Source organism: Plecotus auritus, assembly GCF_963455305.1.
Source record: "Plecotus auritus genome assembly, chromosome: 12".
Lineage (NCBI taxonomy): Eukaryota > Metazoa > Chordata > Mammalia > Chiroptera > Vespertilionidae > Plecotus > Plecotus auritus.
Genome location: NC_137778.1, coordinates 9,193,904 through 9,218,775, shown reverse-complemented (window position 1 = coordinate 9,218,775; position 24,872 = coordinate 9,193,904). Strand labels below are relative to the sequence as shown.

The 24,872-nt window shown below is 56.6% G+C and overlaps 1 protein-coding gene across 2 annotated transcripts; it reads left to right on the top strand.

Annotated features, from left to right (window-relative positions):
- Positions 1-3,074: 3,074 nt before the first annotated feature.
- On the top strand, positions 3,075-23,453 carry BLACAT1 (BLACAT1 overlapping LEMD1 locus). 2 transcript variants are annotated; one of them, XM_080647586.1, is made up of 3 exons: positions 3,075-3,535; positions 3,894-3,989; positions 17,837-23,453. In XM_080647586.1, exon 3 carries the CDS (start codon positions 17,870-17,872, stop codon positions 17,969-17,971), a length of 102 nt encoding a protein of 33 aa, XP_080503712.1. In that variant the 5' UTR covers positions 3,075-3,535; positions 3,894-3,989; positions 17,837-17,869; the 3' UTR covers positions 17,972-23,453. The 2 variants fall into 2 exon arrangements, with proteins under 2 accessions (XP_080503712.1, XP_080503713.1); XM_080647587.1 differs by lacking the exons at positions 3,075-3,535; positions 3,894-3,989 and adding an exon at positions 13,536-13,641.
- The last annotated feature ends 1,419 nt before the right edge of the window (positions 23,454-24,872 follow it).

Below are 24,872 nucleotides of genomic sequence, written 5' to 3'. Positions count from 1 at the left end.
CTGGAAATATCTCACCTGGTTGGCATCTTCACCTTTGCCTGTGGCCAGAGTACAATCCTTCAGGCCAGACCACTTCTGAAGGAGACTCTGTGCTTTTCTTTAATAAGCCATCCTGGTATTTCCAACTGCAAAACTCAATTCAGTTCAACAAATGTGTACGGAATGCCCATTTGGTGGTGGTTATGTTGCTTCATGTATTATCTCATTAAAATATTTCATTCTTCATTTTGGACAGGTAACACATGCATGTGGTATATCACAGCTACTAGGGGAACCATGAAAAGCGAGTTCCTCTTTTTGCTCCAGTGCCCCATTCACTCTGACCCCCTTCCCAGCAGTAACTGCTGTTATCAATGTCTTTTGTATGTTTCCCTAGATATTCCATACACCTATCATTTCGCTTAATCTTGCAACACCTTCTCAGGTGGATCCTGTGAATTCCACTTGAAAGATGAGGGAACTCTGCCTCAGAAAGGCTGAGTAACGTGCACAGTGTGCGTTAGTAACAGTGTCAGTGTCGGTCGAGGTGTGTGTAAGTCCCAAGACCATGTGGTTTCTGCTGTTTAATCAATTCCTTACTTTCCACACAGCCAGGCTCTCAGCAGGGTTGGCTTGAGAGCCTGGGTGTGTCGGGCCCTGTCCTAGGTGCTGAAGGAGCTGGCTGGGGATGGTTTGCCTCTACCCTCAATGGGGCTCACCAGATTGCTGGGAAGGTGCACATACCTGAAGTCTAGTGGGGAGAAGGTAGGAAGCCACAAACTGCTTCGTCAAGAAATTTGCATGTGACACTAGGTAGGCCATACCCCCTTTCTGACTTTCAGTTTCCCCATCTGTCCCATGGAGATAAACTTAATTCTCAGGGTTGTGCGAATCGAGGGATAATAAACGTGGAAGTGCTTGGAAAGCATACGATCCCAGCGTGTGGAAAGAAGTCTAGACTGGGGGACAGCTTCCAGTGTCAGTAACAAAGTAAACAGAGTGACACATGGAGCAGGAAAGTCATCATCTAGGTCAGTGATCGACAAACCGCGGCGCGGCTCGCGAGCCCCATGTGGCACTTTGGCCCCTTACGTGTGGCTCTTCCACAAAATACCATGTGCGGGCGCGCACGTACAATGTGATTGAAACTTCGTGGCCCATGCGCAGAAGTCGGTTTTCGGCTCTCAAAAGAAATTTCAATCGTTGTACCGTTGATATTCGGCTCTGTTGACTAATGAGTTTGCCGACCACTGATCTAGGTTATTTATTTCAGGGTTCTCTTTAGCAGGCAGAGTTGGTCCAGTTGCAACAGACAGCGACTAAAAGTAAAATGGGGGTAGGGTGCGGGGTTAGCCTAGAATGAGAGATAACACACAAGTGAGCCTCTTCCGAAACCTTAAACTGTCAGGCCTGGAAAAGTCTGCCCTGGGTCATACGTGTAGATATTACTCGGGCAGTTCTGTTAGTTCCCCCGGAACAAGAGCACAGGCCTTCCCAGCCCCACCTCCCTCTCTGCAAGGCGGATGTTTGCTTGCCTTCTAAAGCCAGTCACCAGCAGCTCAAGGCCCTTTCTACAAGTTTCTTCTGCTCAGAACTCGCACCCCCCTCCCCTTCTCCAACCCATCTTCACCTAGCTATCTCTTATTTATCTTTAGGCCTTCACTTAGATCTCAACTCCTGCTAGTCCCATCACCCCTCCCCCTATGTCTGCCAATTAGCTCATATCACACCAGTCAGTGCCCACCAGACTGTCTCCTCCAGGGAGGGTGGACACCATGCCTTCTAGTCCATCTATGTATCCCCAATGCCCAGCACAGAGCCTGGCACTTAAGACATGCTAAATCATTAGTTGAATGAATGGCTGAAATTAGTCACCCCTATTTCTGAGTTCAAAACTTGCCTGTACCTTGGTGTAGCACCTCTCACACAGTTGTAATTTTATTTATTTATTTATTTATTTATTTATTTATTTATTTATTTATTTTTGCATGATTGCAGATCTGAATCTTTTCTCTCTGTATTTCCCGGTGCCTAGCCCACGTTCTGGCATAGGGGTGATCCTGCATATTACTTACTTGAGGAATGAATGAATGAATTCTTGGCAGGGAGCTGCTTGGAACCAGAAGGTATTGCCTGTCTTCCAGGAGGGCATGGAAAGGCCCAGGAAATAGGGAACAAGATTGGGCTGGAGAAAGCAAAGAGCCTTAGTGCCACCACCTCTTTGTCACTGCTACTGTGTGGAGGGCAGATGGCCCCAAGGGAGGGGCCTTGGTCACTAAAGGAAACCTCTCCGCGGGCTCCCCAGGCCCTCTCTAACTGAGGTGGTTTGGCTCAGGTGACCGACCCCAGCTGCCCCCGTTTCTCCTTCTTGGAGGGTGGTGGGAGCAGAGGTTGGGGGAGGGAGTCTGCGATCTCCATCCTCTGGGCTTCTTTATCCCAGTCTTTTCGTCCCCAAGACACCAGCCAGAATTGAGAGGGGCGAAGGGTCAGGCGGAGCAGGGTGGCGGGGGAGGGGCGGTGAGCCAGCCGGCTGGTGTCCTCCGGTGTCTGGAGCCAAGGCCCCTGGCTCTTGGCCCCCGCGAAGGGAGGCGAGCCGGAGCTGTGCGGTGAATGCAAAGAGCCGGGCAGACTCCCAGCCCGGCGCCGCCGACGGCGGCCTCAGCCACAGCCCAATGAGAAGCGAGCAGATAATTTATTCTCTAATCCGCGATCGGGTGCCCGGCGCGGGCGAGTGGCTGGGCTGGGGGGTGGGTCTCCTCTCCCCTCTCCCGCTCCCGCCGCGCTCCTCCTCCCCCTTCCCCGCCCCCCCCCCCCCCCCCCCCGCTCCGGCTCCCGGCGCGCACACACATTTCCTGACAATTAGCGAGCACACCTTGGCCGCGGCCTCCGGCGGTGCCGCCGCTTTTGTCTCCCGCCCGCCGGGCTGCGAGGAGCGGGCGCCTGGGCGCGAAGTTGCCACTCGGACGCGCTGCTCCGGAATGCCGGCTGCCCGCCGCCGTCGCGGGGCGCGGAGGGCGGGGGGTGGGGGAGTGTGGGGCCGGGCAGGCTGGCGCGGGGCTGAGGGGCTGCCAAAGAGTGGAGAAGAGAAAGAAAAGTAAGGCAGTGCTGGCCCCTCTTCCTTTGTTACAACCCTGAGTGTGTGCGAGCGCGAGCGCGCGCGGGAGTGTCTGTGTGCAGATATGTACGCGCGCGTGTGCAAATGCGTTCGTGTGTGCGCGCGCGCGTGCAAATGCGTGTGTGTGTGTGTGTGTGTGTGTGTGTGCAGGTCGGGACCGGCGGGGGCGACGGGACCCCCGGGCGCTGGGTGGCTTTGCCCGCAGGGGATCGTGTCCTGGGCCTTTCTCGCTCTGCCGGGAACTCCGGCGCGCGGGCAGGTCGCCGTCCAGCTCTCGCCAGCTTCTCCCGGCACTGAGCTCGGAGTTAGTTCCCTGACAGGCACCGTGCGGGGGCGCGGGGGCCCAGGCCGCCGCGGCGTACGGGAAGTGGAAGCGCCCGCCGAGGGTCTGCCCCGACCGCAGGGGGCGCGCGAGGGGGGGGTCTTGGGGCACAGAGCAAGGTAAGGAGGCCCCCCGCGGCCCCCTGACACCCCGTACGAGCTCGCGATGACCACTGCGAGGCCGTGGAGGTGGCTTGTTGGGGCTATGGGCGGGGGGTGGGGGACAGAGACCGAAGTCTGTCTAAATGCCAAACCTGAAGTTCAGCGCATCGGTCGTCATTTCATACCTTAATGCATATTTATGCTGCGCCGAAATAGGCTTGGTAATTAACTCCCGGAGTCATCCGCGGAGGTTAAAGGGACCCCGAAGATTTGTGCATTGATTGGGTACCCCGGCGGGGGTGTGTGTGCGCGCGCGTGTGTGCGTGCGCCCCGTGCGAACCCATTGAGAAGAATAATTATTTTTCTCCACTGGAAGCTACTGCGGAGTCTCAGACAAGGAGGGAAGAGAGAGGGAGAGAAAAAGAGACAAAGGAAGTGAGTGCGAGAGAGGAGCCGGCTCAGCATCCGAACTGTGAGTACTGAGCGAAAACAAATGGGCAGAAAGTGCTGCGAGTCCGAGCCCTCGGCTGGGTTGAGGACCGGGAACGGCTGGGGAGGGCTCGCCTCTTCGCGGGGCTTTGGCTGGGCGGCGAGGGGTTCTTGAGGCTCGGGCGGACTCCACGATGCGGCTCAGGCACTCACCTGAAAGCCGGGCCAACCGGCCGCGGCTGCGTCGACGCGCCCCAGGTCGGCCAAAGGGAGCCCCCACCCGGCCCCCATTGCCTTTGTTCTTTTAAAGGTTTTTGCAGTTGGGGATTCAGGGAGGAGTGTGAGAGGGAGCTAGGGCCCTGGCTCAGGAGGTCAGGCTCCCACTCCTGGCTGGAGAGACTAGCTTTGGGTGTCACCACCCTTTCCTTCACCCCAGGGTGCTGGTGGGATTGGGGGAAGGGGATATATGCGAGGTAGGGATCAGGACTTGGTGACACCTGTGCCTGTGTTTGACACTAAGAAGGGGAAAGCAGAGGTGTCTGGTACCCCTGGGGCAAAGGTCTCAGGAGACCCCATCATGGGAGGCTAAGTGAAACCCTTAGGACAGGATCACCCCCTCCCTCCTCAAACCCAGGGCCCTAAGAGGGGCTGGAGCTGGAGGCCAGCCTGGGAGCAGAGCCTAGCCAGGGCAGGCTGGGAAGCAGCAACGGGACAGGAGACCTGCACCCTTTTCCTGAGAAAGGGTCCTTGGCAGAATGACCATAGAGAACCGGCTGGCCGCCAGACCCTGCCTCTTCCCAACTGGTCAGGAGAGGGCGCCTGGGGGCCCAAGGGAGAGCCCTCCCCTCCTGACTGACATCCCACAGCCCTCCTTTGGAAGCACTAGAATCCTGCCCCCTCCCCTCAGTTCTCATGAACAAATTCTTCTTCAGGTTTGCTTTTACTTTCTTCTGGTGATTTTTTTCATTGTACCTTCAGCAAGCAGGGAACAACTTAGCCCAACTTGAGCCTGGAGAAGGGCTAACTTTGGAGGGCCGTTTGGCTCACTTGAGGCTGGGATGGGAGCCCCGGGATCAAAGAGCTCTGAGTTGACTGTCCTCTAAGATGCCCCCTTGGTGGGGGGCAGTTTTGATGGCCTGAAAACCCTGGTCCCTGGTCACGTCCTCCAAGCGGACACAGCCACGGCTTAGGGCTGGGAACAGTGTCTATCTCTGTCACTCAATTCCAGCTCCCCATTGCCCCAGTGGGGCCTGTCTCACACAGTATCCACCTGAGGCCACTTGCCTGAAGGTATAAAGAGGAAGGAGGGACCCTCAAACAGAGAGAGTGCCAAGTTCAGTGTAAGACACCCCGCCGCCAAAAGGCAGTGTGAAGGTCCTGGGTGGTGAGGGAGACCGGGGCCAGGGTTGTAGGACTGCTCTGAATGCAATCATTGCCCGTGGCCTGTCTTCCCATCACTGCCTGGTGGTGGCTGAGCCTCACTGAGTGCTGTATCCCAGTGCCTAGCACAGCCCCTGTCGCATTGTATGTGCTCAGTGCATGTTTGCTAAACGAGTGGCTGCCCCTGCAGACCCTCTCCCCACCCCCAACCCCCACTTCTCTGCCTGCCTCCTCCTCTGAGATACTCCGCAGGGGCTTGGGAGAGGGTGGCATTCTGTAGGCTTGGCCACCATCGCCCACTGTGGGTTGAGGGAGGCCCGGGAGGAAAGGAGTGGGCTGGGAGGAGGAAATGGGGTCTGGGAAGGTCGTTGGAACATTTTGATATTCATGAATTGCTCGGGTTGAAATGCATGTGAGTTTGCCAATGACCCGTTATTGTATTTTTTCTTTAACAGCTTGACTGCTCTGAGAGGCAAAACTGTGGCCAGGCCTTGTGCTTGGGGAGGCTGGATTCTGGTGACCCAAGCACTTCCCTGTGTTCTCCTCCCTCCCACAGCCCAGCCCTGGGAGCTTAGGAGAAATCAGATGCAGGGGCCGAAAGTGTCAGGGCTGCAAAGACCCCCCCCCCTTTATCTCTCTGTCCCCTGGTCTCTCTCTGCCTTGATGGTCTGAGGCCACCCCAGGGCTCCCTTCCCTTCCCACCCCCCAAGCCCAGGGACCCTGTCAGGCTGGGAGCTCCCTCTGTTTGCCTGGGGAGGCTCAGAACGGAGGCTCCTGAGACAATTAGACAAAGCCCTTGGGGGAAAAGAAAATTCATGCCTGACATCTCGGTGCTTTCTTGCTCAGCGGACAGCACCCTCCCCCTGGGGGCTCTGAAGCCAGTGACTGAGAAGGAGCCTGAGCTGGTCATGCTTTGGAGTAGAAGCAGAGCCAGGAAGCAGTGGAGGTTTGTGCCATAGAGAAGGCTGCCTAGGGGTCCGGAAATAAGGTGGTCATCCTGTTCTTGGGAGCAAGCACCCCTCTGGTCTGGTTCAGGTCTAGAGGACAGTGTGGAGGAGATTGCCTGGTCCGTCTGGAACTAGTCTTCTGGGTCAGTTATGGGCCAAGGACTGCACCCACAGACCCATCCCAATGTCACCTCCAAATCTGGAGGCCTGTTTGGGCAGAGGCAGCAGAATCAAATCCCTGGCACTCTGAAGTTTCTGCAGTGTGTTCTCCCGCCGCCCCCCCGCCCCCGCCATGGTGGGTGGAATCAGATGTCAGGAGGTGTGTTCCTACCCCTAACCCGGCCTGCTCCAGCACAGGGACTCTCCTCCCAGACAGTACAGACCGCGAGGAGCTCCACACTATACACCAAACCTGAACTATGGGAGAATCTAGATCTTTTGCTCTTGTTTCCAAGCTTCACCATTCATTCGTGCATTCATTCATTCACTCATTCAACAACTACATGCCTGTATCGTTCAGCCAGCATCCTTAGAATAAGGTGGTATGCTTCCAGTTCAATCTCCATCATAGGGTGTGTGGGGTTGTGAGAGAGAGTGCCTCACTTTCCTAATGGAGTATCTTCCTCATGGCCTGGTTTCCTGCCACCATGGGCAAAGAAAGAGGCGGGGCTGCTGGGCTCCAAGCCCCTCAAAAGGTACCTACGTCTGTAGACTCATGAAATCTTGGAGGTGATGGGACCTCAGGTTTGCTGTAACTTCCTTCCACGTGCAAGAATCCCTAATACACGAGCATGCCACCTATTGAGCACCTACTGTAGGCCTGGCCGTGGTGCTGAGAGGTGGCTGTGCACCTGTGGCCCCTTTAGAAGCCGTTCTAGTTCTTCAGTCTTTTCCCAGGCTGAGCCTAGTCTGTGCCCCTGGCCCCTTTTGTGGCTCTCTCTCCGGTGGAGGGTGAACAGCTCACCAGCCCCTCCCACTCCTCTCCTTGCAAAGAAGTGCTCTCCAATCTGCCTGATTTTCAACTGGAACCACTTCCAACCCCGGTGCCTAGATGTAGGCTGAGGTTCAGGGTGACTGGGCCATCGGAGGCAATGGTGGGACTGGGGGCTCTTTAACAAGGGAGCTGCTGCAGCCTGCTCCCCCGTGAAACAAGTGTTTCGTGTCCAGGCTGCACCTGGGTTCTGTAGCAGGTGTGGCAGCGAAGGACTTATTCCCGAGAGGGGATGGCACTGCAGGCCCTTAGAGCGTGTGCTCTCTAGTCAGGCAGCTGGACCCGAAGGGAATGGCAGGGGGTTAGGGATATCCCAAGACCACGGCTGGCCCTCTGCCTCCTCCTGAACTGCTTGTTTTCCAAGGCAGCCTCTTTCCTCATTGGCAGCATTCTTCCTCTTCAGGCTCTCCTTTCTCTCAAACTTCCCCTGCCCCCTGTCCTAAGAGCAAACATGCCCATCCAGCTTCTGTAAGCCTCCGTTTTCTCATCTAGATGAGAAGAAGAATACCAGTATTTGGTATTAAAGACCTAGCGTACGCATGACATAGTTTTCACTTAATAAAATAGTTCCTTTCTCCCCTTCCCCTTTCTCTATAATTTCTCTTACATTTCCATCTTCTTTCACCATTTCTCTGTGTCCCCCCCAGTTCTGTCTCCTCCCCTCTGTTTTGTCTCCCACCTCCTTTTACTTCCTCCCGATTGTCCCCGGCCTCCCTCCCCCAGCTTCTGCCACACACAGGCGCGGGCCCAGGCTGTGCTGATGAGAGCAGGGCGGGAAGGGCTGGTGGCGGTCTCAGCTTCTCATTAGAGGCCCAAGAATGTGTGGAGTCAGGAGGGACAAAGGGAGCCGGCCACAGGAAGAATGGGGCCTCTGTTGGGGCAGGAGAACTTTCCCAAATCCTCCGCTCAGCTGAATGGAGTACCTGGGGGGCAGGGAGGGGTGGAGGAGGCCACAGGTGGTGCATGGGGAGCTGGCAGGGCACTCGCAGATGACAATGGGAACTCTTAGCATCTGTTGGCATTTCTGGGGAGAGCTCAGCCCTCAAAGGTGACTGTCTCCCTCCCTGCAGTGGCCTGCCGTGGGAAACGGCCGGGGAAGCCAGAGAGGACGTGCAGTTCTCATCCCAGCAGGACTGCAGAGGTTTGGGGTGGCCACAGAGGAGGCAGGAATGGTGGGATGGCTCCCACTTGAGGAGGGTGAACCCTTGGGGTTCTCACCCAGTGACAGCCTTTCCCTAGAAGGCAGATTCTCAGGACTGGACGAAGCAGGGTTTCCTCAGAAGAGTAGGTGAGGCCTGGCTGACCTGCCTCTCCCTCCTCCACCTTCCAAGGAGGTCTGGACAGGCCACTGAGAGCTGTTCTCCCCCTCACACCCTAGTCGTCCTGGCCCCAGAAACACCCTGGAGAGAGGCTGCCCCTTGTGGAGCTTACTGGGGGCTTGTCAGGTGGGCTGGGCTGGCAGGCCGGCCAGGGCAGGGAATCCATGGTCCAAGGGAAGGACCAGGTGAGAGTGAGTGGAGGGGCCAGACCTGAGCTGGTTTGACGATCTTGGAGAGAGGACAGACAGGTGCAGCAGCAGAGGCTGTGCAGGGACACAGGGTCTGGGTGAGGAGAGGAGCTAGCTAGGGCTGAGAGGTGGGGAGGGGCACTCAGGGAGGAAGGGGACAGGTCTCCTGCCAAAAATCAAAGCATAAAAAAGCTAGAGAGGAGCAGCAGGGGAAGGAAGGAGAGGAGATGGGGAGGGGTTAAGGGAGGGGAGCCCCTCCACACCAATAGCCTGGCAGGGGGATGTGAGTAATACATGGTGCGTTCAGAGGGAGTGAGATCAAAAGCAAGCAGATACAAGAGGTTTGTGCTTCACCGACCAGACAGCCGGAGGCTCAATGAGACCTTTGTTACCCAGGCCCAAGTCAGGGTTGAAGGAATACCTGACCTCCTGCCGGCCCCGCCCACCCCCACACCCACTGGCCACTGGGCTGGGGGAGGGGCGCATCAGGTCTTCCCTAGTGAGTCAAGTTGAGTTGTGCACAGCTCAGACCAGGAGGCGGAGTGCGGACCAGGAAGGCCTGCCCTAGTTGCTGGGCAAGGAGCTCTTGGGGTAAGCTGAGGAGTGGGTGGCTGCACGGAGGCAAGCAGTGGCTCTTGGGGAATTGTGAGCCCCTTGGCCCAGTGTCCCTTGGGAGAGGACCGAGGGCATTCTTGGAGCCCACAGTGTTTGCAGGGCCTGTGTCTGGGATCTGGGGGCCGATGACCCAAAGTTCACGTGGGAAGTTGGAGGGTGTCAGTTTGGCTCTTAAAATTGGTGTGTGTGTATGTGTATAGTGTGGGAATTAGCCAGGGTCCCGCAGAGCGCCAGTGAGCCTCCAGAGGCTGGGGAGAGGGCTGAGGTGGGGGTTGCCCCTGCTCCCTGTCCTAGACAGGGCCTGGTCTGTGCCCAAGGCCTCTCACCATTCTGTTGGGGGTCCATGAGAGAGGTCAAGGCCGGGCTTGGGGATTTGAGTTCCCTGAACTCTCCTCCAAGGCTGATGCACGCCCACAACTGCCCCATCATGGGAGAGGGAGGAGGAGACAGTCCTGAATTTAGAACACATCTTTTCCTGGGACCCGCGACCTCGGTTTCCTTTGACTCAGCCCTTCACCCTGATGTTGGAGATGCCTGTGCCAGCCACCTTATCCTGCCAATGCGGGAGGCAGAGCATCGCGCACCCCTCCCTCAGCATCACCCAGGGGTAGCGCCATGGCCAGCTCCTCAGCCAGTGGGGATTTCGAGCTCTGGCCCTTTTCCTGCCGCCATCTAGGTCTGAAGACAGAGGCCCCCTCCCCTCTAAACCGTGCAGGAATGGGAAGAGTCTAACTACCAGGACCAGTCTAGAAAGTTGGGCCATCCCCCAACCTCAGGGTGCTCAGTAAACGCGTTCATCCCTCTAAAGCAAAGGCAGGCTTTTGTCTCTGCTCTTCTCCTCCTAGACCCTCTTGCCCTCTCTGCTTCTTGTGGCCGGACTAGAAAGGGTTAAACAGTAAGGAGAGCGTCTGATGGGGCTGATCCTGGGCCCTGCAGCAGTGCATTGAAAAGATCCGGCCTTTTTCTCTAGGGGAGGGTGTAGTTAAGGCCCCTGGGCAGGGGGCTGGAGGCTAATTAAGGGGACTGGAGGAGGTGCTTTGTGGCCTGGAAGCCACCCCTCATACCCGGAGTGAGGCCCATTGTGTGGGGGCTTTTGTGGGACAAGAACTGGGAACTCATTACTGGGATGGCTTTAATGCTTCTGGGGCAGGCCTCAGGGGATGGTGAGAGAATGTAACCTGGGGGGCCCAGTACCTCAAGGGAGGCAGTGTGGGTGGGTGGGGTGGGTGGGAAGGGGCATGAGGGCACCCAAGTACCTTCAGCTCCCTGAGTCCTTTTGTGATTCCTGCTGCCGGACCCCCTCAGCTCTGCTGTGGCCTATGGCTTTTCATTCCTATGTGATTGCCGTTGGAACTCATGTAGGGCTAAAAGCCATGGGCTACAGTGAGGGGCCTGCTCCTTCTCCTGCAGCATCTGCATCTCCCTCAGGACCAGGCTGGGAGACAGCCATGATGGGGCTCCGCTTGGGGGCGGGGCATGCAGGGGGTCTGGGGCTAGGCTGTGTGACCTTGGCCAAGTCACTTGCCCTCTCTGGTCCTGGTCCTTCACTCTGAAATGAAGAGGCTGGACTGGTGATTCTAGAGGGAGATTCCCTCTGAGGCTGGAAAGAAACATGCGGGGCGCAGAGGTCTCTGTCAGCTCCTGCCTCCTTGCCAAGTCACTGAGGCCTGGCCTGCGCCCTGGGGTTTGGGGGCTGGAATCAGGAATGTTGGGCCACTCGGCACTTGGACCTTGGCTCAGTACCTCCAGGACAGCCTCTGCTTCTCGGCCTCACTCACTCCTCGTGGTCAGCTCGAATCCTCAGCCTTTGTCGGTGGAAGAGAGACCCCGGGACCTCTCCGTGGCTGACATGGGAGGGCTCAGGCTGGCCACTGGGGGAGAGGAACTTCAGCAGAGAAAGTAGGAAGCAGCCACCCCCACAGGCTGCTAGTTGGAGCCCAGGATCCCAGCTCCTGGCCTGCTACCCCGTCCAGGCACTTCCTCCCTCCCTCCCGGGTCTGTGAAAGACCTGCTCTCCCTACTCCCTCTCCGCAACCTGCCTAACCCCACCCCAGCCGCCCTGGAGGACCCCGCCGAGGGAGCTGAGGCAGGCAGTCTGGAGTAGCGGAGGAAGCACCCTCGCCTCCCCACCCCTTCCAGCGCCCAGTCTGTCTAAGACAGACCAAATATAGAGCCAGAGTACTATATATGATATTGAGAACCAGAAGGCAAGTTACTTATAATGCCTCAGAGCCTTTCATTTCCCCAGCCAATATCTACCTAGTGCCCGCTATGTGTCAGACCCAATTCTGTCCATCTTACCTGTACTCACTCATTTCATCCTGGAAACAACCCTTGAGAAAGGAACTATTATTATCCCACTTGTGGAAAATCTGAGACGCAAGGGAGCTAGGAAAGTGGCCCAAGTTCATATGGCTAGGAAGGGGCAGCGCTGGGATTTGAACCTGTGCTCTCACCACATCATGCTGGAGGTGGGAGCACCAACAAGCTAGTGCATGGCAAAGTACTCTGAGAACTGGAAAGTGCTGTTCCCACCTGAGGGGTTCTCACCATGTCCCTCCTGGATGTCTGTCTATAGATTGGCCCCCAGGGCCCAACTCTAATTACTCTTTCAAGGTCCCTCACTGGTTTTCCTTTTCGGAGGATTGGGGGTCAGGAATCCAACAATAGAAGCAAAGAGAAAGCCCAGGCCAGCTGGGTTTTGCTGGGGCTAATCCAAGCCACTTAGATGGTGCACAGAACAGAGAGGAGAATTTGCTAGGGTTTTCACTCGCCTCTGGTTCTCCCGCCCAGAGATCAGAGGTGGCTAGCACCTCCCTCCCCCGCTCCTTGTCCATCTGCGCTGGCTCTGAGTCAGCCTATCCTGTTCCCCGTCATGCTCTGAGGACACCCAAGCACCTATCTGCCTCCCTTAGTTCCAGGTCTCCTAGGTGAGAAGTCAGCTTGGAGCAGCACCCCTCTTGCAACTGGACCCCTGTTGCCCAGTTTGCAGGAAGGCCCCAACACTGGGCTGGACCTGGGACCACAGGGGCAGATGACTGCTCCAATGACTAAAGCTCCAGCAAGGCTCAGTAGGGGCTTCTGGGTAAATGTTTGTCGAATGAATGGAATTGTGAGCTGGAAGAAAAGGGGGTGGGGGGTGGTGAAAGTAGTAAGTTGTCACGAACAGGGACAGAGAGCAAGCCCACAGCTCAGCAACTCACCTGGGCCAGTCCCACTTTGATGGGCCTGGGCCGGGGCGCTTCTGGGATTAGAGTTGCAGCTCTTTCTATTCTCTGTCGCTTGGCCTCGTGCCCTCTCTCGCGGCACGACTTGCAGATCAGAGGGCTGCATCTCCTGTTCCCTGCTTGCAGACAGCTGAAACCTAACATTCTGAGCCATCTAAGTCTCCCGTCGTCCTCAGAGACAGCCAGCAGAAGGCCTCCATGGGGAAAGTGCTTCCGTGTTTACACCGAGGTCCAAGCGGATCTCTCTGGTTGTACTTGTCCTGTTTCTTAGTGGAAATGGAGTTTGACTGCTAAAACCACCCCTTTCTACTGAAAACAATCTGGTCCATCTTTACAAGGGGATGGCACTCACGTGTGACCTCTGGGGCCCTGCTGGCACTGACAGTTTGGACCACTGGGTTCTGAGCTGCGGTTTCAGGTCAAGCGGATGCCCCCAGTTATGCTCGAGACCCCTCCAGCTCCCATGGCCGGGTCCCTCAGAACCAATGGTCAGTGTGTGGTTGCCCCTGTAGTCTTGACAGGTGGCGGGGGGAGCTTCCCCTCTCTGCATCAGTGGGCAAGCCATGGAGGGCAGAGAGGACTTGGCTGCAGATTCCAGAGTGCTCAGTCAGCCAGAGGCAGGGACTCGGCCTCAAGCAGGCCAAGAAGGAGTTAATCTTCAAGGAGAACTCGGGCTTCTCCCAGACGAGGCCTGTGCCCAGCTTTGCTGCTGCCAACTCCGGGAAGAAGTCCTGGGATCTGTAGTTTGTGCCACCACCCACCCCTGGCCTGCCTGTTTATCAACACAGTCCTGGAGACTACAGTTCCCAGAAACCTACAGAGGCCAGGCTTGGGGGGAAGGGGTGGGGTGTGAGGCTCAGTGGTGGCAGGAGAGGGAGGAGGTGGGGAGAGAAAACCCAATTCACCCCCTTCCTTTCTAATTCTTCCTCCTGGTGTGTCTGCTCCAGCGCCCGAGTTAATCCCCCAAATCCGGTCTCCCAGGCCGCAGCTGCTTCCCTTCGCCGTGATGAATGGCTCGGGGAGGGAAGGTGAATTCATATTTTAATTACTGAGGCCCGGTGCTAAGGGGGTGGGGCGGGGCAGGGGGGCTCAGCATTGTTCTAGAGGCTGAGGGTGTCCCTCCTCCCTGGGTCACTTCTCTTTCTGCCCTTTACCTGGGGTAGGGGGTGGGGTGGGTGGAAGATGGGGGGAGCCTTGACGAAGCTACTCTGCTTCTGCTTTGGGAGGTGAGGGGGTGGGTGGTGGGAGGGACAGCATCCCTTTCTTGTTTGTCAGAGCATTCCTAGCATGTCCCAACACTTATAATTCTCCTCCCAACCCCCACTGCCGCCCACTATGAGAGGACACTGCCAAAATTGGAGACACCCAGGAGTTTGTGGTCTGCAAGCCTGGATCCCTGTCTGTCTCCTCATCTTAGGGTCCCTTCCTCCTTTTGCTTCTTCCACCTGTTCAAGCGATCTCTGACCCACTGCCCCATTTTCCCTGGAGGTTCTAGGGTGGGGGACCCCGTGGGGGTGTTTGGCAAAGAGAGATGTGAGGGTGAGGACCAAGGGAAGGGGTCAGCAGGGAGGCTGGGACCCTCCTGGTGGTTTGGGAAGATGCTCTATATGCAGTGGTTCTCAACCTCCCGAATGCCGTGACCCTTTAATACAGTTCCTCATGTTGTGGTGACCCCCAACCATAAAATTATTTTCGTTGCTACTTCATAAATGTAATTTTGCTACTGTTATGAATCGTAATGTAAATATCCGTGTTTTCCAATAGTCTTAGGCGACCCTGCTAGCGGTTTGCGACCCACAGGTTGAGAACCACTGCTGTAGAGCCTAAGACCATCAGAAAACAGATATTTACATTACGATTCATAACAGTAGCAAAATTACAGTTATGAAGTAGCAACGAAAATAATTTTATGGTTGGGGGTCACCACAACATGAGGAACTGTGTTAAAGGGTCGCGGCATTAGGGAGGCTGAGAACCACTGCTCTAGAGGTTGGCAGCTCTTCTGCATGACTCCCTCCCAGCTGGCCCGGCAGAGGGTCCTCCATGCCCCACAGCCCAGGCCGTCTTGGACCTGAGCTGGGAAAAGCCAGAGAGGAGGGCTGGGGAAGAAGTCAGGGAATAACAGCTTGCGGTTCGATGCGACCTACTGTGGGGTAGCAGGGGTTTGTCCCGCGGCCACCCCCCTTTCCTTTTTCTGTTTTCCTATCTCTTAGCCTCTGAAAATCGAGGCCGGAGGGGGAAACTGCCAGGTAGGAGGGGAAGTTTTCATCCTGAGCACAGAGGAACTGGGAGTGCACCCAGGCGCTGGTCCACTTGCTTCATTGAGACCCCGGACTCTGTCCATTTCAACACGCAGACTCCTTTCCCCTCAAGGAGACACAGCAAGAGAGGTTCGTCGGGATCTGACTTCCCCAGGGAGCCCTCCAGCTAATGCTGAAGCATTCTGCCAAGTGAAGGGACAAAGATGGGGGGCAAAGCAGACAGCAGCAGAGACCACAGCCCTGGCAAAGGGGCTCCCCAGGCACCTCTTGGTGGGGCCGAGGGAGGGGGAGGGGACCCATAGTGGGCGAACTAAAACGGGAAGTGGTTCTCTGCTCCATGTCCCCCCACTTCTGGGACTGGCCAGGGACCTGTGAGCCACAGACAACCCAGGCTGCCTCCAGGGCTTGGAGCATCCACCTTAGGACCCTGGCAGGCTGGGGGAGAGGTGAGGAGGCCCCGAGCATTTTGAACCAAAGACCTGAGCCAGGCCCTTCTCTGTCCTTAGAAACAAGGGCCCAGGAATCCCCGTGAGGCAGTCGGCTCTGCACCACTCTGGGAGGCCGACTGCAGCCCCAGCACCTGAATGAACCTCCTTTCCTCTGGAGGTCCTGGCTCCCCCTCTGCTTCCCCCAAACTTCCCTCCAATGAGCCAAATCCTCAGGATTTTCTCACCTTCAAAGGAGCCAGTAGGACCCATTACGTCAGGGTACACATTTTGCTGTTTTTAAGAAAGCTGGCCTTGGAGGGGAGGGAGGTAGAGAGAGGGGTTGGATCTTTGCACCCTGGAACCCGCTGCCCTGAGCTTGGGGGATGGGGTGCGAGAGGGCAGTGATGGTCCGAGCTCCTCTCCTGGCTTATTTTCCTCACGAGTTCCTTCCCCACATCCGCTTTGTTGATTTTACCCCAGATATTTTCCCCGTAATCATGGGAATGCTTTGTTGATAGTACCCTTGACACACATCCCCCAGCAAAGAAAATGTACAATTACTCATTACAAGGGGACCTCCTGTTCTCCCTCCCTCCTTGATCAAGTGAGGGCTCCCAGTGGTTTGGGGTCTAGATGTTAAACCTTGATGAGCTTCCTGTTACGATAAAACGAGGAGGACAGCCATTGCCCAGGGGGACACAGCATGGCAGCGTCAGAGCCAAGAACAGAGCGGCCAGCTAAGCCCCAGTGAAGACACCTGCCTCTCTCTAGGTTTGTCACGGAGGGATCCAGAGACGGCTGCGGTAGAGAGATCTAGAAATCTAGTAGTGATGTCTCGGCTCTGGCTATATATACAGCGGGCAGATTGCTCCTGCTTTCTATATATACTCCAGGAGAGTGGGTTCTGGACGGCGCTGGGAAGCGGGTGATTAAACCAGTCTACCTACCGGTGCTGACTCACGCTGGGCCTCCTGCCCACCCAGCTGGCCATGGCAAATGCATCGCACCTATAAATTACAGTCAGTAACTGCATTACTCAGACTCTGAGGGGTGAGGGAGACGAGAATCCGTGGGCGTTGTGCTTGGGGAGGGCCTGCCAGCTGGGCCCCCTGCTCTACCTGGAGAAACAGGAAGGAGCTTGTCCCCCAGAGCAAGGTTGGCCAGACTTGTGCAACTGTCCAGAGAGCCACCACCTAAGCACATGCCAGCCTCCTCAGACACGGTGGACACACTGCAGGGGCGCCCAGCATCTGGGGCCCGGGATATCCATGCAATCTCTCGCAAGAGGGGCTGGGGCCCAGGGCCATGCCTTGTGCTTGCTTTCCACAGCCCCTGCCGCCTCCTTCCTCTGGGTATTGGGCTGGGCTGCCTTCTGTGTTCTTAGAGGAGTGACTCAGGTGCGGGGTGGATGGGTGGATGCCGGCCTCTGGCCCACACAGGGGGCTTGCCTTTGAGCCCAGCTGCTCCGCTTGAATTGCCGTGAATGCACTTCTGCCCCCTCGGGGCAGGCAGGAGGGCAGAGAAGTGAGCTGGAGGAATGTGCCAGCGGGCAGGGGCTGAGGCTGGGGAGGCCCACAGGAGTGTGGAGAAAGGGGTACTCGCACAGACTGAGTGGATCTCCTGAAGCCCCTCCCACCCCCAGACAGACTGCCTCAGACTTATTTTGTGCCAGGGAAGAAACTATACTTTTACCCTGATGTCCCTACCTCCTAAGCCCTTTGCCCAGCATAGGTGCTCAATAAAATAGCCTGTTGGCTAAAAGAACACTGCTGTTTAAAAAATATATAAATGGTTTTATTGATTTCAGAGAGGAAGAGAGAGAGAAACATCAATGAGAGAGAATCATCGATTGGCTGCCTCCTGCACGCCCCCTACTGGGGATTGAGCCCCAAACTCAGGCATGTGCCCTCACTGGGAATTGAACCATGACCTGGTTTATGGGTGGACGCTCAACTCCTGAGCCACACCGCCCGGCTGCTTTCTGTTCTCTGCATGAGGACAGATGTGTGTTGCCCTGAGCGGTCAAAGCAAGTGCATTATGTCCCCTATAGACTTCCCTAAGGGCATCAGACACACGGGGGCTGCCAGGGAAGGGAGGAAGCCGGGAGGAAGCCGGGACTCAGTTCCAGGTGTCAAGGTCGAGGCTGTGCTGGATGAGGGGTCTTCTTCAAGGTCCACGCAGTCCTGCATTGGCATCATTAGACCCTGTGACCTAAAGGAGTGAGTGGAACGCTCCCTCCCAACCTGTGTACAGCGGCCGGGGCAGAGCTTGCTTTGAGTCAGCCTGCTTTCTGTCCCCAACCACAGGTGTGGTGATGAGGTTAGGCAGAGGGGGTAGGAGGGGAGCAGTGTGGTCCGCTGGCAGTTTCTCTTCCCTGTCTGGGACTCAGCCCGCTCCACTCAAGGAATGCTGTCAGCTTCACACAGGTCAGGAAACGGGTTTCCAAGCTGCTGTTTGGTGTCACGGCCCTTCCCCGGTAGACATTAACCGCAGCTTGCTTCTTTCCTGTCTCCCTCCCGGCCTTTCTCTGCAGCTCTCAGGTGAGCGCCCCGGTCTGGCCTAGGGCATGCCCCAGTTCACCTTCGCCTGCTTCTGCGGATTCCACGGCTTCTGCAAGATGAAGAGGAAGAAGGAGAACGTTCGCAGGGAGCGGGAAACAGCGGTGTGAGCAGGTGCCGGGCCTCGGGCACCTCTGGCTGAGGCTGGGAGCAGAATCAGCCCTTCTCGCTTGGCCTGACTGCATCTAACCCGAGGGCATCAGCCCAGGCCCCTGTGCTTCCAGTCCCTGGAGAGGTCCCAGTCACTCCAAGGGAAGCCCAGGACCTGACCAGGAGCCCCGAGAGGCCCTGGAGAGACACTTCTTTCCTGCCCTGAGGCTCCAGGCTCTGCTCAGGGCACCTCTCCCCTGAGAGACCGCAGCCTTACTGTTGCTAACGAGGAAACTGGCACTGGCTGCTCGCCAGAGAAGCTCCCAGCAGCGCTGACTCCTCAGGAGGCCACAGCTCGGCTGGGCCCGTTGGACATAGAGACGAGCCCATCTGAGCCCAGGGTGGGGTCTCTCCTAGGACTCGCGGCAGGAGCCTCTGTGGTTGTGGGAGATGAGTTCTTTCCCATCCTTCCCAGCATCCCCTGGGCCAGGTGGAGCCAGGCCTGGGGGGCAGGCTGGTTGAGTAGGATGGCCAGGTGTGGACAGGGAGAGGCCAGCTGTGTCTCCCTCTGCCCCACTCCACGGAGCAACCTCCCCTGCAGCCCTGGCCTCTGTCCACTCACTTCCTTCTGGCTCTGGCTGCAGCTCAGGTTGGGGAGCTGTTCCCTAGGCCCCGACTCCCCTCAGGGACTGCCTTCCAGGGCCAGACTCGGGGGCCCTTTCCCGGACAGAGCAGTGCGCTCCCTTCTGTCTCCTTGTCTCCCCCACCTGCTTCTTTCTTCTCCTCTTGCCCTGCTGTTTCGAGACTGACCCCTGTTCACCCTGGGGGTCAGTCTCTGCCCCCATCCCCAGACTATTTCCAGGAGGTAGGAAGCAAACAAAAAACCACTTCCTTCCTCCCTCCCTCCCTCCCCCGATTTTGATGTAACTTAGCCTGTCATGGACCTAGAGGGCCACGCAGACAGCAGAGCCAGCGCAGACACTAGCAGCTTCTGCCGCTGTAGCCCGTCTGCCCTCTGCTTTATCACAGCAGCAGTCAGCCCAGCAGCCCTCTACTCAGGGACCCAACAGCCTTTCCCACAGCACAGGTGACCTGGGCAGGGGAGATCAGGGCCCGGGACAGGAAGAGGGGCTGTGTGCCCCTTTCCTTGGGATGTGGGCCTCTCTGGGCCGTTGGGAGGGCAGAGACCTCTTCTGCTGGTTCCTCCGGAGCCTGGGAGGAGCAAGGGCACATTCCACCCGGGCAGCCTTTGCCCGGCCAGCTCATGCTCAGAGCAGTCCACAGGCTTCTGGCAGCTCTGGTGGGACCCAGGGCATCTTCGTGAAGCCGGAGCACAATTTAAGATTTCTCTCCTCCTGTCCTTGGCCCTGGCCCCTCTCCCCCATCAACAGCCTTCCAAGATCTGCAATTCCCTTTTATATCCAAAGAATTATACACAGAAGTTCTTCTCTCCAGGAAACAGCAATAAAGGCCCATGGGGTCACAAGGGACCGAAGAAAACTCCCTGGTTCTTGGACAGCAGAGGCCTTGGAAGAGGCAAAGAGATAGGCAGACAAGCTTTCAAGGGTAGAGGCAGGAGGGCCCGCCCCCAGGGCACCAGTGTCCTAGCGGCTCCTGTAGGCTGAAGCCCAGAGAAGGCACTGCTGTGGTGGAGGATGAAATTGTATCCCCGGGACTCAGAGGTGTTGAGTGTTCTGTCCTGACCACACGGGCTCACCCCGAGGAAAGGTCAGGAGAGTGGAGAACATCTGCGGGAGGGGTGGGGAGCAAGCGCTTCCCCTGGGGCCTCTCAGGCCTTGGCAGGGATGTCAGCTGCAGGGGGTTGGCCTTGAGCCTGTCCTGAGAGCTTCTCTCCCCCCGCCCCCCAGCCCCAGCACTCCCTTGGCTCTGGAGGGATACTGGATCTACCGAGTCCCTGCTGTGGGAACACGGGAGAGGTCCCAAGGACAAGGTGCTAGTATATCTGAGTGGAAGCCCCGCTGCCCTTGGTCTCCCAGCTAGTGGTCCTGTCTGCATCCAAGGCTAAGGCTAGGGCCAGCGCTGCAGCTGAAAGGCCTGAGTAGCAGGCATAGGGTCTAGCCAGACACCCCACCTTCTGCCCCTGTTTCCTTCTCAGCCTCGAGGGGGGCCGTCCGGACACCTGTTCCCACCTCTCCGCCTCTGGGCTTCCCAGGGGAGAGGTTTCATCCAGAAAGGCAGGTGCAGCCCGGAGCCTCTGACTGCCGTCCAGGCTTTTCTTCGCCCTGCTCTTTTGAGGAGGGGGTGGGGCCTGGGCCCTGGTTCCAGCCTCACTCCTCCCCAGCGGTTAGGTTGGATGGTCTTGCCCTGCTGTTTCGAACTCCCTTCCAGGAATCCCTCCCAGACTCCACCTGGGAGGTGGGGACTGGGAACTTCTGGGGTGAGGTGGGGGCGGCCACAGTGAGGAGACGATCCTGAGGACGGTCTGGCCTTTTGTCTGTGGGGCATGGCCCTGAGTCCTTGTGAAGAGGTGGAACCATAGCCTCCTGGGCCTCCCCTCCCCCATCTCTAAAGGGAGAACGCCCCACGCCATTTCCCTTCTTGTGCTGTGGCTGTTGAGTGGGGGATAAAGATGTGAAGGGCACTTAAGGCTCTTGTGACTTGAATGCGGTCAGGGACCCTGGCCCGAGACCCCAAGGGGCTTCTTGTCTCAGGTTGAAGTCTTTTTTTTTTTTTAAATTAGAATGTCATTTCCTTCTCCATTCCTGTGGGGGTGGGGGCTTTGAATGTAGCATATGGGTCAACAGAAATATATATAGGGAGATTATTTGGGGGAGAAAAAAAGCAATAATTTAATTAACTGAAATATGCATGAGGTAGCACAGTGGGGTGCAAAGAACCAGGGCTGGATTCCAGCCCTGCGTGGACACTGATGACGGTGTGCCCTTAGGCTAATCATGTCCTACTTCTGCGACTCAGGTTCCTCAGCTATAAAGAGGGGGTTGCATTCATGTTCTCCAGGTTCCCCCCTTCCCAGGGCTCTGGGTCTGGGAAGCTGAGCGTCAGTGGGGTTCAGGGCTGTGAGGCCCGGGGAGTGCAGGTTTCCTGTGCCCCCACTGGTGAGCTCTGTGCATGCAGCAAATGGGGGTGATATGGTAGATCCAAGAAATGGGAGGTAAGAGGGAAAGCCAAAGCACCCAGAGCTTCTGCTATGGTCCTCCCCCCACATTCCCTGCCCAGGGAGCCAGTACTTCTGCCGCCTTCCTATACCCAGGCCCCAAGGGAGTACATGTCAGCCTGGACTCCCCACTCCAGGCCTTGTCTAGACCATCACAAGTGCCACTTTTGTCCTCTCTCTCACCTTGCAGATGGGGTCCCAAAGACCCACTCCCTGCCCCACTTACGGAACCCATGGGCTTCGCTTTGCCTAGCTGCTGGTGAGCCCCTCTCCAAGCCTACCGGACCCACCCCACCTCATCACCTTGCCATCTGCAAGGGGAAGTGCCTCAGGCTGCAATCTGCCCTGTCTGCAGACTGAATATGCATTTCACCCCGTGGCTGGGGATGTGCTGGTGGTAGGAGGGGCTCGTGACCGGCTGTGGATAAAGAGCTGCTGCCCCCCATTTCCCAGTGTTCCTCCATGGCTGACTCCTGACCTTGCAAATTGCTTCCTCTCTCCCAGCCCCTGGAAAAAGGTGGTGACCAGACCCATTCCCTCCCTACCTCACCGGGAGGCGTGCCTTGCAAAGGCACATTGTATCTGATGTGGCTTGAATTTTTGGAGACAGACACTTGGTCATAACCACGAAGATGGGCTTTCACCAGGGGAGGAAATCTCTGGCTCCTGTGTTTGGTGGGCTCTGCAAGCTGGTCCGGAAAACCTGAAGGTGGTTGCTGTGCCCGACAGGTGCTGGGGTGACAACACCTGCAGAACCAAGAACCAGAATCTGTTTCCAAAGAGTGAACACCCCCTCCCTCTGACTCAAGAACAAGAGACAGCCCTCACCAGCATCTCCCTATTTCCAATGCAAACGGTTCCCTAAGGCTGTGTTGCTAAACAACCCAGGAGCAGAGAATATGGCTTTTCAGAGTAAATCCACCGCCCAGGCCATGCCCCCAGGCCAGTGCCAACTGTGCCAGGCTTCTGGCCAGTCCTGCCTGGGCTCCCTTCTCAGAACCACAGACCATGAGGAGGTAACAGAAACCTTGGCTGTTCGCAGGGGAACCCAGGACGCCAGGACCACACTCAAGGAGGGTGAGGCGTGGGGCTCAGGTTCTCTCTGGAGAAACTCATTATGCTGAGGAAGAAATTCCAAAAGGCAGGAGGCCTGCTCCCTTACTGCCCCCCGAACTGGGCAGCCTAAGCTCTGGAGTTCTGGGGTTTCCTTGGGCAGCCTTCCCTCCACTCAGCTCATTCCTGTTCTATCCGAGAAGCAAGAAGCAGAGGAAAGCTGGAGGGGGAGATGGCAGGACCCAGACCAGATCCTCAGGACTCTCCCAGCCTTCGTTGCCATGGCAATGCTGCTATTTTTATCTCGTTGTTCATGATGCTCAAAGCCCTCACTTTCTCTGTTCCAGAGAGGCCAAGCTGGCTCTGCCCTCACCCTTCAATGCAGCACCTTCTCCCTGAGGCCTGGGGAGGAAATAGAGTGATGGAGGGAAGGGGCACCCCCTGGGTCACCCCTCCACCAGGGGACTGTTTAGGGTGGGTTGCCCTGCACTTTGGAGCCTTTTGGTTTCCAGCTTAAGCGCTCAGTTTTATATTTTCAGGATCTAACTCCCCCATGTCTCCCTGAGACGTTGCCCCAGAGCGAAAAGGAGATGCTGCTCCAGACGAGGTTTCCACGTGCTTGAGACACCGGCGCTGCCCTGGGAAAACCAGACCTGTTCCGAAGAACATCCTGTTAGCACAGCCAACTGTCCCCTTGACAGGGGATGAGGGCCAGGTTTGCGTTAATCAATACACTTAACATCACTGGGGGATCCAAACCAGCACTTACCTTTTCTTTGCCCTCCACCAAAGGACTGGGCAATGGGGCTTCATGTCTATGTCCAGTCTTCATGCCCAAAGCAAGTTAGCATCTATTCTCCAGGCCAGAAAGCCGACTCCTGGATTCCTCTCTTTCTCCCTCTCTCCCCTCCAGCCATGTTTCCCTTCAGGGGCTTGAGGTGAAGCCAGGATTTAATGAAAGGATTTCTTAGAGCTGTTCAGTTTCTGTCCCAGCCTCTGGTCCTCTCCCTATACCCCCACTTCACCCCAGTAACAAGGTGCCCCTGAGAGTCAATGGTACTAACATTCCCCACCTAGAAGCTCAGTGAACTATGAACCCAGCGGCTGGGGCGGTTGGGCTGGGGGTTGCATTTCATGCACGTCTACCAGACCATGACCCTGGAGACAGGTCCAGGTCTAACCCAGCTAAGTAGCACTCATTGTGCTGGACTCCTGCATCGAAGTTCTACCTCCGCTGACTGCTCCTGGGCGGCTGTTTTCTAGGGCGGCTGGGACCCACTTACTAAGCCTCCACTTGGGTTCCTTTTGGCTCAAGTTGCACGTTTCCCGGATCTGTGCACCTGGACCGAGCACTTTTCTGGTTGCCTCTGGAAAGCGTGCCGGCAGACGCCGCTCTGTTAATGGCTGTAATAAACAGACTTTATTATATCCCTTTGCAGTAAATGAATTATGTTGTCAGGGTGGATGGGGCGTCCGTGTTTATTTCGCACTGGGATACACTGCGGCAGCACAAGCTAAACATTTCCGCCAACTGCTAAGGAGAGGAGGGAGAAAGACTGGGAGGAAGTCAGCAGCATGAACAAGGGAGGTGGTGGGGCCGAGGAAGAGGCTCCTGAGACACAGCCCTGGAGCCCTGAGCCTCACTTGTGCTCTCCATAAGTTGAGCGAAGGCAGGCCTCCTGCCTCCTAGCATCACAGAGAAGTCGTGGGATAAAACTGGCAGGAGGAGATGGGGTGGTGAATAGGGAAGGTGGTTTGGGACAACAATATGATCACATGGACTTAATAAAGGTGACTTTATTTTTTAAAATATGTTTTTATTGATTTTAGAGAGAGGAAAGAGGGAGAGAAACATCAATGATGAGAGAGAATCATTGATCAACTGCCCCCTGCACGCCCCACACGGGGGATCAAGCTCACAACCCGGGCATGTGCCCTGACAGGGAATCGAACCATGACCACCTAGTTCATGGGTCGATGCTCAACCACTGAGCAACACAGGCCGGTAAGGTACCTTTATGTTTTACAGAAAGAATAACGACCTTTGGTTGGGCTTCTCAGCACTATGGACAGAACAAATGGGCATTTTACAGACTTACAAGGAGAGAAAGATACTACGAGATGGCATAATATTATGAACAAATTTACTCTGTCATGGTATGTGAAGCATCAATAAAACTCTTTTAAAAAAGAATTCTTCTATAACCCCCCTTTGATTGGAGGGACAGAGATTTCAGATTGTCACCAAAGGGCCAGAGAGCTGGGGCCATCAGCTCCGGCTCCAGCCAGAGCCAGCTGCTCCTGAGGGGGGTGGCTGCCTCTTCTCCCAGTCGGCCACCATGGTGCCCAGCACATAAGCACGCAATGAGTTCCCTCACCATCCGGTTGGCGCCCATGCCTTTCCGTCTTGTTGTTGGTCAGATAGGCACGTGACTCTGTCTGTCTGGACCTCGGTTTCCCTCCTCTTCAGGAGTGGGCTGGGATGCCTTCTCCTAGCCCTTCTGCTTTCCGCACCCCAGTCCTCCCCCCGCCGGTGGGGGGAAATGTGTGTGTGCTGTGTACTGTTGTCAACTCGATCCATTCGATCCATATTGAGTCCCGACTGTGCAAAGCCCTGTGGGAGGAGCTGCGGGAGAAACAGGAAAACCAGACATTGATTTCCCCTTGAGGAACTCACAATTTAATAAAAAGCAGCATGCCAAGGCTCAAAGGATATAAGATGCCTCAGAGGA